The 16,275-nt window shown below is 41.0% G+C and overlaps 3 protein-coding genes across 3 annotated transcripts in view; 2 read left to right on the top strand and 1 right to left on the bottom strand.

The window, feature by feature from the left end:
* Positions 1 to 1,003, top strand: part of LOC106522027 (glucose-induced degradation protein 4 homolog) — a 7,135-nt gene extending 6,132 nt beyond the window's left edge. Inside the window, exons 2-4 of the mRNA XM_014014868.1 lie at positions 541 to 642; positions 727 to 857; positions 940 to 1,003. Of these exons, the coding sequence (XP_013870322.1) occupies positions 541 to 642; positions 727 to 857; positions 940 to 1,003 (297 nt within the window). The remainder of the gene's footprint in view (positions 1 to 540; positions 643 to 726; positions 858 to 939) is intronic.
* A 2,875-nt stretch (positions 1,004 to 3,878) lies between these two features.
* On the top strand, positions 3,879 to 7,459 carry noxo1a (NADPH oxidase organizer 1a; the record flags this gene model as incomplete). Its single annotated transcript, XM_014014895.1, is given in 8 exon segments — positions 3,879 to 3,945; positions 4,022 to 4,102; positions 4,183 to 4,255; positions 4,332 to 4,512; positions 5,634 to 5,830; positions 5,896 to 6,006; positions 6,087 to 6,204; positions 6,339 to 7,459. Coding segments are annotated over 8 exon segments (1,582 nt in total), but the record flags the coding sequence as incomplete, so codon positions are not given.
* Positions 7,460 to 8,612: 1,153 nt separating this feature from the next.
* The window catches only part of tbl3 (transducin beta like 3), a 13,722-nt gene continuing 6,059 nt past the window's right edge, over positions 8,613 to 16,275 (bottom strand). Inside the window, exons 15-23 of the mRNA XM_014014889.1 lie at positions 14,449 to 14,688; positions 14,278 to 14,348; positions 13,897 to 14,053; positions 12,506 to 12,564; positions 11,622 to 11,725; positions 11,064 to 11,135; positions 10,785 to 10,943; positions 9,758 to 9,848; positions 8,613 to 9,324 (exon numbers count right to left, since the gene is read on the bottom strand). Of these exons, the coding sequence (XP_013870343.1) occupies positions 8,991 to 9,324; positions 9,758 to 9,848; positions 10,785 to 10,943; positions 11,064 to 11,135; positions 11,622 to 11,725; positions 12,506 to 12,564; positions 13,897 to 14,053; positions 14,278 to 14,348; positions 14,449 to 14,688 (1,287 nt within the window). The 3' untranslated portion in view covers positions 8,613 to 8,990. The remainder of the gene's footprint in view (positions 9,325 to 9,757; positions 9,849 to 10,784; positions 10,944 to 11,063; positions 11,136 to 11,621; positions 11,726 to 12,505; positions 12,565 to 13,896; positions 14,054 to 14,277; positions 14,349 to 14,448; positions 14,689 to 16,275) is intronic.

Below are 16,275 nucleotides of genomic sequence, written 5' to 3'. Positions count from 1 at the left end.
TTGTACGCTAAGCGACAGCGACAAAAGTTGAACATTTTTCAACTTTCTTATGTCGCGTTGCAAGCTCGCATGTGCACGTCTATATGCACTATTTTTGCCGGTCGCTTGGCTGGAGGAGGGCAAGCGATTGTCRCCTCACCGCACAGGCTCCATAGGAAATGAATGGAGAGCGAGCGATGTCGCCTCCCGTGTGTTGAGCCCTCAAGAGTTTAGAGGTATTTAATAAAGACAAATGATTCATGTTAGTTTCACGTTTATTAGGAAAGGATTTTAGAGCGATCATCTTCTGTTTTATGCATCAGAAGCACTCAKTTCTGTTGAGATCCGCCTCATGAAGACATTTCACAAAATCAAACCTTTTAAGAACACGCCGTGTGGACATGAGCTGTACCGTTCAGTTTATCATTTAACAGACTCACGTAACACTTTATAGCCCACTTCTTCTGAATTAAATTGTTCTTTTTATAAGGCAAAACGTTTAAATAACAAATGGCTCTGAAACAAGGAAAAGGATATTCATGTTTTCTGTCCTGTTATCAGGGAAAGTTCCAAGCTTTTTACGAATACGCCAAAAGCTTCAACTCGGATCACTTCGACTACAAAGTGCTGGATGACAGTGATTATATCTTCATGAGGTGGAAGGTCAGTAGATCAGAATAAGCTGTTTTCCCTTTTCTTCTCTTTTTACGCAAAGCTCCAACTTCCACCTGTGTTACTTGATTTTAGGAGCAGTTTTTAGTTCCCGATCACACGATCAAAGACATCAGTGGTGCCTCCTTCGCCGGCTTCTACTACATTTGCTTTCAGAAGTCCACAGCCACCATCGAAGGCTACTACTACCACAGGAGCTCAGAGTGGTAACGAGACGCATTTTAACCAGACTCCTTAAACCTGAATATAAAATAATGTGCTCACTGTCTCCTTATTTTCCCACTGCAGGTATCAGTCACTCAGTCTAAATCATATTGAAGARCACAGCGTGCCCATCTATGAGTTTCGGTGATGTAAAGGAGCACAGCGGGACACGAACCTGCACCTCAGCTGAATGACGGGGGGGTTCCTTAAACGTCCCAGATGGTCYGTTTTCCTGACTGGGAGGGGCACCTGAAGTGACCCAACAGGCTTCGCTGAATCGCAGCAGGAAGAAAGAGAGAAGGACGCAGAGACCAGTGAAACGAGCGGTTCAGACAGAGCTGGTGGGAATCATTTCTTCTTTATTCAGCTTGATTTTCATTTCAGTTCTTTGCTCCTCTTCTTACACAACGCCTCTCTGCGTGTCTGAGCATCAGAATGAATTGCTTGTATCGATGTGGCCTTGTTTTCCGTTAGGAGCTGCAAAGGGGAAAAAGACAACTGTAAAAGAAAATTTGTTCCCGTAACTATTATTATTATTTCTGTTATTTTAAATAGAAACCATTTTTGCTTTGATTCCCTAGATTTATTTCTAAAGGATAGAAGCAAACGTCTTATCTGAAAGTGTGTTTATCAGGGACAGAGCGCTTTATTTTCTTTTTTTTTTTTTTTTTTKTTAAAACAGCGTGATTATGTTTATGGAAACCCAAAAGCTGGATCTGTTTTAGACCCCGGGTCTTCGATAACCAACAAGTGGTTTTCTCACAATCGTCAACGTTTTCCACCTTATTTTTTTRTTCTTTGCATGCCAAAGATCACTAGCTGAACAGATTTCCTACACAGTGTTTATGTTGCTCTAAATAATGTATCAGAAAGATGTTTGAGAAGCATGAGGGGAAACATTCTGAGGTGTTTATCAAAGAAATGCAACAAAATCAATGCAGTGAATGGACGAACCCTCATTCAGAGTGTGGATTTTCTTTACATTTTTTGTGCTTTTAAAGTTTATTTTACAGCASTGTGACCAAACAGAGCTTAAAGAAATGATATATATTTGCTGAGTGGGAACTATCATGTTTTTAAAAATGGTCAAATGCACCTTAAGTCATAGGAGACAAAATAAATCTTATTTTGATGTAATAAGAAAACGCTATTGCCTTGTCATTTTTATTTTTTATGACAAATTATCATTTTATTTTATACAAACGGTTTACAGAAACTTTGTAATTGAAGGAAAGAAATGTGCAAAAGGTTTTCTCATCTAATTTGTCAGAATTATTAAGTTTTTCTGAGCAGGTTTGAAATAAAAGTTCAGTTAATTATTCATCTCTGGATTTAAAGGGCAGATTTAGGAACAATGCTGGAATTGAATCAAGGCAGTGGAAAGAAGACATGAATCCTTATAAATCTGACGTTTATTTACAGTAAAAAGAATCATGTAACGAATGAGGAGAATGTGCAATGGAGGAAGAGGAAATGTGAAATATTTAATGTCTTATTTGAAGATGTTTTCTGAGAATAAAATTGTAAGAAGAAATAAAAAATCAGTGTTTTTTACACATCTTGGTGTGTTTTCAGTGGCTTTAGTGTTCTGTTATCTGTCAAGTTAAAACTAAGACATTTGTTGCCAGAAACAATCAAAAAATGAAGTATTAAAAATAAAAGCAAAGTACCTGATTTTATTGAAAGGACACTTMTCAATTATACTATTTAGAGATATTAAAGTTCATATGCAATGCTGGAAGGTGTTTAAAGRTATAGATTTAGTGTTGTAACATACGCCTGGCCTGAGACTGGACAATTGCACAGTCTGTCTTTCTGTTGATAATTTCTTATGAGCTCTTTAAAAAGTAGCCTTTTAACATAGGTCAAAACTGCATATCTGGACACATCGAGGGTCAAAGATGATCCTTTTTGATTTTAGTGTCCACAAACGTTTGGGATGAAAAAAATCTCAGACTAAATTTTGAGTGGTCTACGACTCTGATCATTAAATTATTATTTTTTGCTAGTRATCAATGTGTAAGTTCATCACATTACAGCTAACAGATGTAGGTTCTTTATTTAAACTGTTGACTCACCAAATGTGGCCCCGCCACAGCATTTTATATGGCCTGCGAGAGCTTCAAAGATGTATTAGATGTCTTCAAACAAGCTGCTTTAAAGCCAGCATTGACCGTAAACTACATCTCCCATAATGCATGTCCATTATTTTACCGGCCAAGTTATCCCRCAGGGTTCAAACGTAGGCAAGTGGTGAAATTCGACGTGAAAAATAATTTGACAACTTCTTCAGTGTTCATAAGTAAACGTTAAAACTGTCTGCATGAAATACCACGTAGAGCTCAGTTATTGTTAGCAGTGCTCAGCTGTAGTGAGACGAGGAACGTGATGTTTTGTGTTTAATTTAAGTGAATTACAACTGGCCATTTTAGGGCCGTAATGCTCTTGTGGCCCTCTGGGAAAATGAGTGTGACAGCCCTGATTAATACACTATCCTTTCAACCAAAACACAATCCTGTTTGTACTGAATGAACACATTGATGGCTGAATTATGGTATTATAATCTTGTTAATCCAGATTTTATCATTAATTGGAAGAACGCACTTAACACTTATAGCCTGGGGTTGTTTGTTAGTTTGTGCWTTTGAATATGTTTTAATCCAACTTTATTTCTCACTTCAGTTTTGTCCACAGACACCAGATGTCAGCAACAGCCAATTAAAATTCCTGAACTCTAAGATTTTTTTTTTTTTTTACAGAGATTCTCTTTACCTTTAGACACCTACAGTCCAACCGGTCAGTCCTATAATGGCTTGACCTGTTTTGAGTCCTTGAGGGAAACTGGGTAAAAATACCACACAGGCAGGGTTTGGAACAACGCAAGTATTTCATTTTTACCTGAAGATAAGAGTTTCCAGTCAGTCACGTGCTACGTGATGAGCCACACCTTTTCTCTGAGGAGGAGGTATAAATTCACCTGCAGAACATCTGCTCCACAGTCGCAGCTCCTTTTGTCCAGTCATCATGACAACCGAGCTTTACCCCATCAGTGTCCGTTTGGATGGAGTGCTGCACAAGGAGAAAGCCAAAGTAAAGAGCAAAGAGTTGTTCTTGTCATCTTGTTTGTGGTAAAGTTTGATCACCTCTCGTGTTTTGTCTCCTCCAGATGTACATGACCGCCGTGCTTTGGTCGGACCAGAATGAAGTCGTCGTTTACAGAAGTTTTGAGGATTTCAAGGACTTGCATGTAAGTTTTAATCATTGCATTTTTGCTGTGTTCTCTTGCRCACACCACTCGTGGTACTTACCTTTGTTTGTGTCCCACAGAAACAGCTGAAGGCAGCGTTTCCATCTGCGAGTAAACGAAAAAAATCTGACAGAATCCTCCCCAAGTTTAAAGGTAAGTGCATGWTCAGTCTGTCGGACTCACGATCTGATGTGGGTTAAACTAAATCTGTGTCCCTGTGTTTATGTAGGGATTAAAATGAAGATGAGCCGATCGAAACGCTCAAGCAAATCACTGGTRCGCCTGAAGTATTTGCAGAAATACTGCAACGAGCTCCTGAGCTGTGACCCACGGGTGTCTCAGTCTGCAGACCTGATCCAGTTCTTCCAGGCCAAAGACCAGGAGCTGCAGCCGGAGTTCACCAAGGGCGGGTAACATTTTAAWCTGATTATCAAAACACGAAGACAGTCTACAGTTGTCTCCATTGACACCTTACAAACTGAACAATTTTTATTTAACGTGAATTATTTTGCCTTTGCTGTGATAGTTTTCACTCTGAAAAAGCTTCATGTGTTAAATATGTGCACGCATGGCTTGACGTCCAAGTATCAGGTTACATTTAGATCTAATCAGTTGCAGAGTTTTCATCATCTCAGCCTGCCACAGAGCTGCAACTGCATTCAAACACCAGTGAAAAGAAAAATGACCCATCACTTACAAACCATGGATTAAGCCCCAAAGTGGTACATGGAGAAAGAAGCTGCGATAGTGAATTAAAACGTTTGCAATAATTGCATTGGGTCAAAATATAATAAATAAATGTCTTATCAACGGATCATTTAAATGAACTGTTTGAAATCTAATCTTAAAGAACAAGCCAAATCAAAGCATTTCTCTGGAACTGCTTATATCAGGATGATCCAGGTATCAAAATGCAGTTTGACCAGTTTGATATGATGGGTCACAAATGTGACTTAAAGTTGTGCCTTTTCTGCTGCAAAGCAAATGAAATACATTAATGCCCCTTTTCCACTAGTGCCACTTGTGTCGGTATGGTTCAAAGCTATTTCCATTAGGCCAGGTTCATGGAACCAGCCCCTTTTTTAGTACCTACTTCGTTGGGATTCCAAGTGGTCCCAGTCGACACCAAAATGTGACGTCAGAACACTGTTCGTCACTGATTGGCTAGGGGGGTGGAGTCACTGGTTACGTCTAAGCTGCCTTTACAACAACTCAAGGAGCCATTTTTTCCAATTGTAGCAGCGACATTAGTCGTGTTTCCATCCAATTTTAATTTGAATTTTTAGCAAWTTTTTTTTATTTCAGAACTTATTCGGCAAAATGTGTTTCCGTCTTTCATTTTTGCGCATTAACTTTTTTCGAAAAACCCAAAAACCACCTCCACCAACCGCCCAAAACACACCCACTGGAACCGCACTGGAACATCAATGGAAAAGCACCCGAACCRACAYGACACTCAGTGGCACTAGTGGAAAAGGAGCGTTTAAAGACTAAAGTCTTGACACATTCCTCCGGCTTGGATCCTCCCTAGCATCATAATCGTGCCCTCCGAGGACGAGATCAGGAGCGACGGAGGCCACAGCAGCAGCGGCGGCGGGAACGTGACCCAGCCGTTCGTCACAGAGACGTACAGATGCGTGGCGTCCTACGAGACCAAAGACACCAAGAACAAAACGTTCAAGGCGAGCGCCGAGGAGAAGCTGGACGTGCTCATCAAGGACAAAGGAGGTGAGCAAACACGTCTCAGTCAGGGTCCACGTTTGATACAGCTTAACACACGGCTGTCTGCTCAGGGTGGTGGCTTGTAGAGAATGAAAACAAGCAGATGGCCTGGTTCCCTGCACCTTACCTGGTGATGGTAGAGGATGAGGAGATTGAAGATGATGAGGAGACTCCAAAAAGAGGTAGCATAACAGACAGGACCAACATTTTGCATAAACAAACATATCACCCATTTTCTTGACTGTTTCTCTGCCACCCATAGGCACACTCTACACCGCTGTCAAAAGCTACAAGTCGACTAACGTGGATGAGATTTCTGTGAACATGGGGACGGTGGTGGAGGTCCTGCAGAAGACTGAGAACGGCTGGTGGCTCATCAGGTACAAAAGCAACTTCATGCAGCACTGTAACTCACAGCTTATGAAAACAAGCCTCTGATCAGATCAGAAATGTTTGATCTTTTGAAAGATCCAAACTCCAAAATGCGTCAAACGTAAATCTCGTTTTTTGACAGACACGATGGGAAAATAGGCTACATCCCAGCTCTACACCTGAAGCCCTACAGCTACCCTCATATCCGATTGGCTCCTGAGATTCAAGATCTGAGCAATTCATCCTCCCCCAGCCTGCATCACAGCCGTTCCTTTGAAAACCTGCCCCAGCTGTCACCCGTCACGTCCTTGTCACCCGATTTGACCCAAGGTGAGCACATCCAGAGGTCCCGGTCCCTGAGCGTGCTGCCCGAGCCGCCTCACGCACAAGTTGAAGGTCCCAGTAACTCTGAGAGGAACCCACCCACCAAACCCACCAAACCGGAGAGAGCACCTCTTCCCCCTCCCCCCGTCACGGTGCAGGACAAAGAGGAGAGCTCTCCTCCTCCCCCCGTCATCGTTAATGAGGAAGGGAGCGGCTGGATGCTGACAGCAGACTCCGACAGCTTTGAGAGCGACAGCTTCAGCGACGACTCCGACTCCGGCGGATCATCCTTCAAACTGAGCCACGGCGCCAACGATGAGCGGCTGCGGCTCAGCCGAACGCCGCCCCCTACCACAACCAACCTCCTCAGCCCGACGAGCCAACCGCAGGGCAGCTTACTCCCCAGCGTCTCCGACCCCAACCTCTACAAGGGGCCAGCATCACCAAAGGTGCCCCCCAGGCCTCGAGCCCAGGAGATCATGAGCCGCTGCAGCAGCGTCACGCGCAAAAACGCAGCCAAGAAGGCAGAGATCAACCTGCCCCCCACCCTGACTGAGGTGACCAGCAGGTGAACCTCCCACCTGTCGCCCCACCCAAACCGGAATAACCAGTTGAACTTTTAACCTGCAGTCAGCTGCCGTGGACTTTGAATAACAAATTTAGAATGTTATTGTATTTATTTTATTAGAACTGAAACATTAAAAATCTGTTCAGAATATCTCCTAACTTTTGTCTGATCAACACTTTGCTCCTAATGAAAAAAAAAATAACTGAATTTATTCTCCGTACTAAACACTCAGCATTAACAAACTATAATCCTGCTGTATTCACTTCGCTGTGCACCTGTCCTCTAAAGAAATACAAATATATCTAGTTTAGGTCAGGATTTGATCGTTTTTGTATCAAACCTAAAACAATAAAGAAGTTTTAAAAACACCAGATTTTTATTTGCTGTGATGAGATTATTCCACTTTACCCTTAAAAATAAAATGTCCAACTTGTAGACTTTCTTTAAGGTAAAAATCTACATTATTTTAACTCAAGGTTGGATCAAAACAGCACTTAAGGCCGACCTACAAAAATCCTGTTTGGCACAAACTTCAGCCGAAATAAATCCACCTGAACTACAGACTTTCATCTGAAACAACTGAGTTTTTAACCAGAACCAGGACTCGTATTTATAAAACGTCTTAAGAGTGGATTTTTAGACTTAAGTGCTGAAAATTTCTTAGATTTGCTCCTACTCTCAGACCTAAGTGTAAGTACCAGTTATGAAAATTCTTAAGTCTAAGAATCACTCTTACGGTCAAGAAAAGTTAAGACTGCTCCAGAGGACTCTTWAGTGGTTAAGAGTCGCCACTAGGGGTCTGAGATGAACTGAGGAGACAGATTACAGCTGTCCTCCTCCCCACCTGAGTGTGGGGAGGAATATACAAAAATATACAAAAGAAACAAAGGTAAAAATAAATAAACAAAAAACTGCACATAATGTTGGACTAAAAAGCAGATATCTGTGCGTAGCTTTTGGAGAAATTATTAAATATACTCAGCTGGTGAGTGCATTCAACCCCCCTCCCGCCTCAAAAAAAAAAGAGAAAGAAAGAGAGAAAGAAAGAAAGAAAGATTAAAATTACGGTGGGATTGAACGTTTCATTTATTATATTAGCAATCACGTGATACAATGATGGAGCACGCTGGTGGTGGTGATGGTGGTGGGGGCTCCTCTCGGACCAAGCTGGTAATGATGGAGCGGATTGTGTGCGCATTGTGTGTCTGTGTGTAAAGCTGGTGTTGTCTRCAGACAGTGGCGAAGAGGAGAAGGGAGCAGCTGAACATTACCTCAGGGTTTCTATAACAACTTTAAAGCTGCTGAGTTTTTGATTTAAAAAATTTTAGATTTTTGTCTGTTTTCATGATTCAAATGAGGACATTTTATGTAATTCTACAGACAATCAGTACAAGGTGACAACATTAGTGTGTTGAAAGTGAACTTATCTTAGGATTTTCACAGTCTTGTCTTGACATTTCTCCGACAATATTCTTGAACAAAATGGATGATTTAAATTTATAAAAACTAAAATTTAACAGTAAACACTGTATAGAAGTTTTTTCTTTATTCATAAATGGTATCAAAACATTTGTATGTAGGTTACATGAGGAAACTGGGTTAAATCGTAGATCAAAGTGATGCAACACTTGAAAACTGAAACTTGTAGGATGAAAAATCAGAGTCCACATCTTTACATTTCAGTTCTTCCTCTTTTAGCCTCTTTATTTTCTTGGGGAAAAAATASCTGAATGATTAAGTATCTCCAGTTTCTGTTTAAAATCTGTACGGAAAACGTGATTTACAGATAAAAGGCCACGACTCGGAAAGTCTTCAGTCTTTACGGTAAAACCTGCTTTCACCTTACTTCCTGGTCTCCTGCTGCTCTGACAGTCTGCAGGTGAAAGCCTGTTTGAGATCCCATCAGCTCAGAGTGCGACGCTGTGGGGGAGAAAAAACGGGGAGATTTTTCTTTACTTGCAGAGTTTGATCCTCCTCCTCCTCGTCTTCTGTGTCGTCCTCTGAGCTTTCCTCACTTCCAGGCTGGTTTCTGTAGGCTTTACTGTTTTCAGAGGCTTTCTTTGTGACACTGACTTCAATGATTTCTTTAAAGTCTGGATCTTCGTCTTGCCCGCTGTCGCTGTCATCGCCTTGTCTCTCATCACCGCTTTCCTTTCCTGTTTTCTCTTTATCAACGAAAAACAAAGACTGGGTCTGTGTGAGAGGAGTCATGTCCATTTCTTCACCTTGGGTCACACTAGGAAGAAATATATACATCAACTTTATGTTTCCACATTTAATCACCTGCAGTATCATGTGCAGCATCAGCTCATCTGATCATTGAGCTAAACTTAAAAAGCCTTCATTTAACAAAAAAAAAATGCAGCTAAGGCTGTGTCTCAATTCATGGGCTGGATCCTCATGAGGACCCAGCCCATGAATTGAGACACAGCCTAAGAATGCTGCTCTGTGAGCCACAACCTTCATCAGGAAGAGGAAAAACTTGGTTTTGTGTCGGGACTATGCATCATCAACCACAGAAAATAAACAAGCATTAACAGTGTAAACTATAAAAAGCTCTGAGTCGTTCCTTATAAGCRGAGGCTTTTATCAGAAGATTTCTTGTCAAACCATCAATAAAAAAAGATTAGAAATCCAAAAAGAGCATCAGAAGAGCAGATCTTTCTCACCTGGAAGCTCCAGCTACTCTCATATTCTGCCACATGTAGTTGAGGAACATGGTGGCCTGCAGCAGACGGCCAATCCTTTCCATGTGTCTCTCTGTGGGATATAAAATATATATATTTATGCTTTATAGTGATCGCAGCAAAATAAACAAAACTATAGAATTTGCATTTTCTGCAAAAACGCAGCGTGAACTCTCAGTACTGAAAAAATTTGCGGAAAAAAAAGTACAAAAATTTTGCAATTTGTTGTAAAATAGTCAAAAAAGCTTAATCTAGCACAAAGAAGCAGAGAGAACACGTTTGCTTAACTGAGCAGCTTAAGAAAAGTAGCTAAAATTATTATAAAAAGGTTAATTTAGCTAAAAAAAGGTTAACATTAGCTAAAAATTGATGAAAATTTGCAGAAAACAGCTGAAAGAAGCAAAAACTGCAAAATAACTTTAAAAAGCTAAATAGTCAAAAAGCATAAATAAAATATTGGCAAAAAAAGGAATCTGAGAGAAGCTAAAATGAAAACAAAGTAGTTAAAAAGCAGAAACAGAACAAAAAGGTGAAAAGTGCAGKACATGAACTGTTTAAGACAACTTCATTCATTTTCAATGAGAATAAAAATGGCCAAAACGCTAAATATCTCAAAAAGTATATATTGCTGAAATACCAAAAGTCAGCCAGAATATCCTGAAAGAGTTGAACGCTTTGAAAAACAAGTTGTTGAAATAGAATAAAAACTGTGGAACGAGATATGTGTCTAAAAAAGTACTGAAGAAAAAATGATCTTATTGGAGTTAATGCTTTATTAACTTTCACATTAGGATGTGACTGGTAACAAGCTTATTTACTGACAAAACTGTAAAGCTACTTAACCCTTGAATAAATATAAAATATTTCCGCTTAAAAGCCAAAAAATAATTTTGCAAGCAATTAAAGAATATTTTTCTCCTATAAGACTTAGTGAGGAAATGTGAGACAAGTATTTTAATAGTTAAAACAGTAGTATTTCCAGCAGGCTCGTGTGGTGTGTTTGAAAGACCTGTGTATGGGATGAGACCCTCCAGGTGGGTTCGGGCTCCCTGGAACTGCAGCAGCTCCTCGGGGGGCAGGTGAGTGAGGAGCACCTGGAGGACGGCCTGGGCGTCCTGACAGTTCCTGGCRTTGGTGTTCCACACCACACAGTAACGAAGGAGCGACTCTGAGCAGGACGGTTTAACAAAACAGAAACTTTGAGCAAATATAAATAAATTAGATTTAAGGCAGTAACTCAGGTCTTTATTGTGYGTCATTCTTTTAAAAAGACATATAAACATGCTACCTTTCTGATCGACTCGCAGTTTCAGCACCGTCTTCTCCAGCAGCTCRTGGCTTTTCTCACTCTGGCGAATCGCTAAAAGAAACAAGACAACAAATTTAAATAAAGTGATTTACTTTTGCTCATTTCAATTTGGAATCAGTGAGTCAAAAATATGACTGACCCTTTCACAGATGCTTAATCATAAAAACACTAGAGATATCCACAGGTTTTTATGTAAGAGTAGCTCTTCTTTTAGAAATTTTCCAGTAGCATAATATTACTCCGAGTTGATTCTCTGGCCTTACTCGTCCCTCTGGAGTCAGAACACGAGAACCATAAATACAAACCCAATATTTAATATTTAACACATCTAATAAAGTATTTTGTGTACCAACAGATATTGCTTGAATGAACATTAACTGTTCTCTGACAGAGCCGTGTGTTGTTCTGCATCGATGCTCTGATTCAGTGAGAAACCAACAAACAGGAGGGAAGCTTTGGTGTTTAATGTCGTTGAGAGTTCAGGGCTGAACAAGCCTGCATGTTTCAGCTCTGACAAAGTGTGAATCAGTCCCGTACCTCTGATGACAGAGAGCACCGTGTGAGGCTGGTCCAGAGAGATGGCGAGACCCAGGGCCTTCAGATATTTCTTCTCGTGGAGCAGGTTGGACAACTCCTGCTGCCTTCAGACACAAAACACATGACATGTGGATACTGATGAAAACTGGTGAGTTTTTATGGCAGAAACAAAGCTTTCAGGAAGGTGCTATGCTATGCTATGATATAAAAATACCATCAAACTTTTCATTGTATTCATTTTACAGTTTTTAAAGCAAACTAACAAAGGAGAAAAAAGGATGTGTTAGYTCTCTAATGATGCATTAGTATTAGTACGGACTCTGAGCTACTACCACACCTAATTTTAGCTCAGCAGTAAGACTGCCTGACTTTCAGCCATTTTTGTGTTTGCTAAAGTCAGCTAGCTGTAGCAGCCAAATTTTATTATTTTTATTCCAAACTACCCAGTTTTAGATTCACATCCAGTTATTACTTGAGTGAATTTCATTAAAACCCACCCAGTCGTTTATAGGATATCTTGCTAACAAACTCACAGATGCCTCCCTCTCATGGCAGCAGGTGATAATTACTTGCATTCATAGTTTGTTCTTTAATTTCATGGTGCAACATAAAAATATTATTGTCTGAATAAAAACAGCCTGACCAAATGAGGAAAAAAATTTATTGTTGCCACGTCGACAAAATAAAACAGTATTTTTTATGTTAATAATTATGCTGTCTGTGTGTTTGTTGTASATAAAAAGTAGGAAAGTTCCAAAAGAAATAGTTATTTCAGAAACTCTTACAAACGTTTGCAGTCCGGATCTGAACAAAACAACGACTGAAAACAGTTTCTGYAAAGTGAGATCAAAGTTCTCAGACCTAAAGAGATGAAAAGAACTCACTTGAGTATCTGATCCTCCTGCTTGGCCTGCTCCTCCGCCAGCTCCACCTCCGTCACGTCCTGGTGGGGCACAAACACACAACATTTCCTCGTTCTGTTTCCCAGATAATCTTGTAATTAATGCATTTGATACAGCAGACCACAGCATTTTGTTGATGCGTCTACAGCACCAGGTAGGCATCAGCAGCACTGCCCTGGTTAAGGTCCTATCTGGCAAACAGAACATTTTCCGTAAAAATTGCAGGGTTTGAATCCTTTTCTGCTCCTCTGTTATGTGGGGTTCCCCAGAGCTCAATTTTAGGGCCTTTGCTTTTTTCTCTGTACCTCCTGCTTTTAGCTTCAATTTTTAGAAATCATGGCATCTCCTTTCATTGCTATGCTGACGACTGCCAAATCTATTTAACTCTAAGGCGAGTTGAGGCTTGGTCCATTAAGCCTCTTTTAACATGTCACGATGATCTTAAAGCTCGGATGGCCCTAAATTTCTTGCATCTTAATGAAAAAAAGACCGAGATAGTTGTTTTTGGACCTAATGGAGCATGCCCAAGCCTTCCAGTGGATTTAGACCCCCTGGCTATGTATGTCAAGCCCACAACTACAAACCTTGGTTTTAAGATGGACAGTGATTTTAAACTTGTCAAATAAGGGCTACAGTTAAGTTTAGTTTTTATCACCTGAGAAAAATAGCAAAGATAAAATCTATTCTTTCAAGGCAAAAGTTTGAAGCAGTGGTCCAYGCTTTTATTTCTTCTCGACTGGATTACTGTAACTCACTTTACTTTGGAGTAAACCAGTCATCCCTCGCAAGTCTGCAGCTGGTGCAAAATGCTACTGCCCATCTTTTAACAGGAACCCGTAGAAGAGAGCACATCACCCCGGTCCTGGCTTCCCTCCACTGGCTGCCTGTGTGTCTGTTTGTTGTTAAGGCTTTAAACAGCCTCGCTCCACCATATTTAACAGAGCTTTTTCACCGTTACGCTCCTCCTCGGTCACTCAGGTCTGCTGACCAGTTGCTCCTGGTCATTCCCAGTTCTAAATGGAAGCTCAGAGGAGATAGGGCCTTCTCTGTTAGTRCCCCTAAATTGTGGAACTCCATGCCCTTGCATGTCTGACAGGCCCCTTCACTGTCCATTTTTAMGACTCGTTTAAAAAAATTATTTTTTCTCAGTGGCCTTCAACCCGAGATTTGATTTTACTCAACTTTTACTGTATTGATGTTGATTTTACTTATTTAACTGTGTGGTTTTATTGTGTTTTTGTATTGAGTTTTTATTTATTGTGTTCAGCAATTTGTTTCAGCGGTGGCTGATGTTATAGTGCTTTATAAAGTTTGATGATGATGATGATGATGATGATGATGACGCCTCCGTGCCTCTGTCGGCTCCTGCTCACCTGCCACACGGTGATGTTGGAGTCTGCAGAGCCCGTCACCATCTTGTCGTCTTTGCGGCTGGCGTGGAGCCCCCACACTTTGTCCTGGTGGGCGTCCAGCGTCTTCACGCACTCGTTGGTCTTTATGGTCCACAGCTTCACTAAACCGTCTGAACCGCTGAGGACAAAGGTTAATATAAATATCTAGATTATTAAAATTTGTTTACGAGACGCAGAAATGATATGAGAGAGGGGAAGACATTTATGAGCTGCAGCTTCAGCATTTTTAAGCCCCTAGTTTTACACATTTATCTCAAATTTATTTAGTTAGTACTTTTATTTCTTTTATTACCTGGTTTTAACACCCCTGTGTTTTTTATTATTCAAAATAAAYGTGTTTACCTGGTCAGCAGCTGTGTGCCGCGGCTAACAAAGATGACTTTAAGAACTGATGCATCGTGGCCCTCGAACGTCTTCAGAGGAATAAAAGAAACAACACCGCTCAGAGTCAGGCTAACTAGTTAGCAGCCACAGAAAAAAGACAAYGACTAACCCCACCGTTCCCCGTCCCACCTTCAGACAGCTGAAGTCCTGCAGGCTCCACAGCTTCATTGTCCCRTCTGCAGAAGATGTGGCCACGATCTGATCAATGGGAGAGAAGCAGACGGTCCAAATCCCACGACGGTGGCCMCGAAACACCCCCAGGAGACTCACGKTYCCATCCCCCGACAGAGACCACAGCTTGGCTGTGCGGTCCTGGGACCCTGAGACCAGCAGCTTGTCATTAGGAGACACTGAGACACTGTTAATGTCCTGCAGGAAAGTTTAAAGAGGGGCAAGAACAAAAAGAGGAATTAGACGTCTCAGGGTATAAACGCACTTAGCAAAATTTAAGTTCACAAAACAAAAATGGTTCTGTGTGATGCTTAAAGAGTGGACGTGGTGCATTTTTCYCCAACAAAAGCAGATTCTCAGCATTTCTTTACGCTAGACGACCCTGCTGTCAGCGACGCTTCGAGCCTTGTGATTTCACTACGAGATGCAGTCAGATTCTTCTTAAGGAATGTGATGCAGGAAAAACAAAAGGAAAGTTAAGCAACCCCTCCCCGGTGACAGATAAACTGTTCCATTGTGCAGCTTATGTCAAAACACGAGTGTGAAGCAGGAAAAGGTGCTACGTGAGAATGTTGATTTCCTTTATCAGCGTTTCCCCTACCATTATTCAAGGGGGGCGGGCCTGCCCCCCCCCGCCAATGAGACGTAGTCATTGGTGAGTCTACTACATGGCAAAAATGCCATGTAGTCATTTTTGTTTAAATAAGGCCAAATCAAGTCAGGAACTATTTTGGCACCCCTCCGTATCCACCTGTTACCAAACTTGGGGGAAAAAAAGATGGCGCAGAGCGAGGCTGTGAGCACTGTGTGGTCCTCACAAAGACAGAAAGACATGTATGTGTGTGTGATTAGACGCGCGATAAAAACTCTGCCTTTTTTAATCACGTAGCACCGATGCGACAGCTTTGCAAGCTACTTTTTCTCTTTCTTTAAAAGRAAATGCGACAGGTGAGGYTACAGCATTGTTACCTTATCAATAATTTGAATTTAACACATCTAATAAATAATAATGTGTTAAATTGAACTTTTATAGAAGTAGCACCAACACAGACCCCGCGTGCGACCAGGTTCACACGAGTCTGTTCATGTTCTATAAACAGCACTGATCAGCAGCACAGCTGTAATGTCCCTCAACTTTAAAAAAAAAAAAAACAATGAGTTTGTGAACTCAAAACACCATAAGTCCAGACAGAATGAGTTGTTAGTCCACAGGTCTTGCTGGACTCAAACAGAGCTGAGCTCCTCTCCTCTGATACACACCAGACACTCTCGTTCAGGAGCATTAACCCTTAAGGGCCCAGATTATAATCGATCTTTAAAATGTTGTAAATAAATTATTCTCAGTGACCGAGAGGAAGTTTTTTGATAGTTGCATTTTTAACTGTTATCCTTTATACCTACAAGAGTTAGAGTTCTTCTAGCGTTCTAATGATTACTAGAAAGGACATGATTTGAAAACATGTTACAAAAGTCATAAGAAACAGGTTTATTTTGAACAAACATTACAAACGTGTTMDTTCSTAYAAAACTGTCAAATATATTTACAAACAACACTAAACTGATTCAGATTAACATCAAATAAATGTCTGTTTCCTGCTAAAAATAAAAATCCTCCTCCTGTCCACCTTGTTACTAATCAGGGTCAGGGTGGGTCTGGAACCTGTCCTCGCTGCCTTTGGGTGAAGGCAGGGGACACCTGGACAGGTCTCCAGTTCACCAGAGACACCTGGACAGGTCTCCAGTTCACCAGAGACACCTGGACAGGTCTCCAGAGACACCTGGACA

Source organism: Austrofundulus limnaeus, unplaced genomic scaffold, assembly GCF_001266775.1.
Source record: "Austrofundulus limnaeus strain Quisiro unplaced genomic scaffold, Austrofundulus_limnaeus-1.0 Scaffold120, whole genome shotgun sequence".
In the NCBI taxonomy this organism is placed as follows: domain Eukaryota; kingdom Metazoa; phylum Chordata; class Actinopteri; order Cyprinodontiformes; family Rivulidae; genus Austrofundulus; species Austrofundulus limnaeus.
This window is presented reverse-complemented; position numbering and strand designations above follow the sequence as displayed.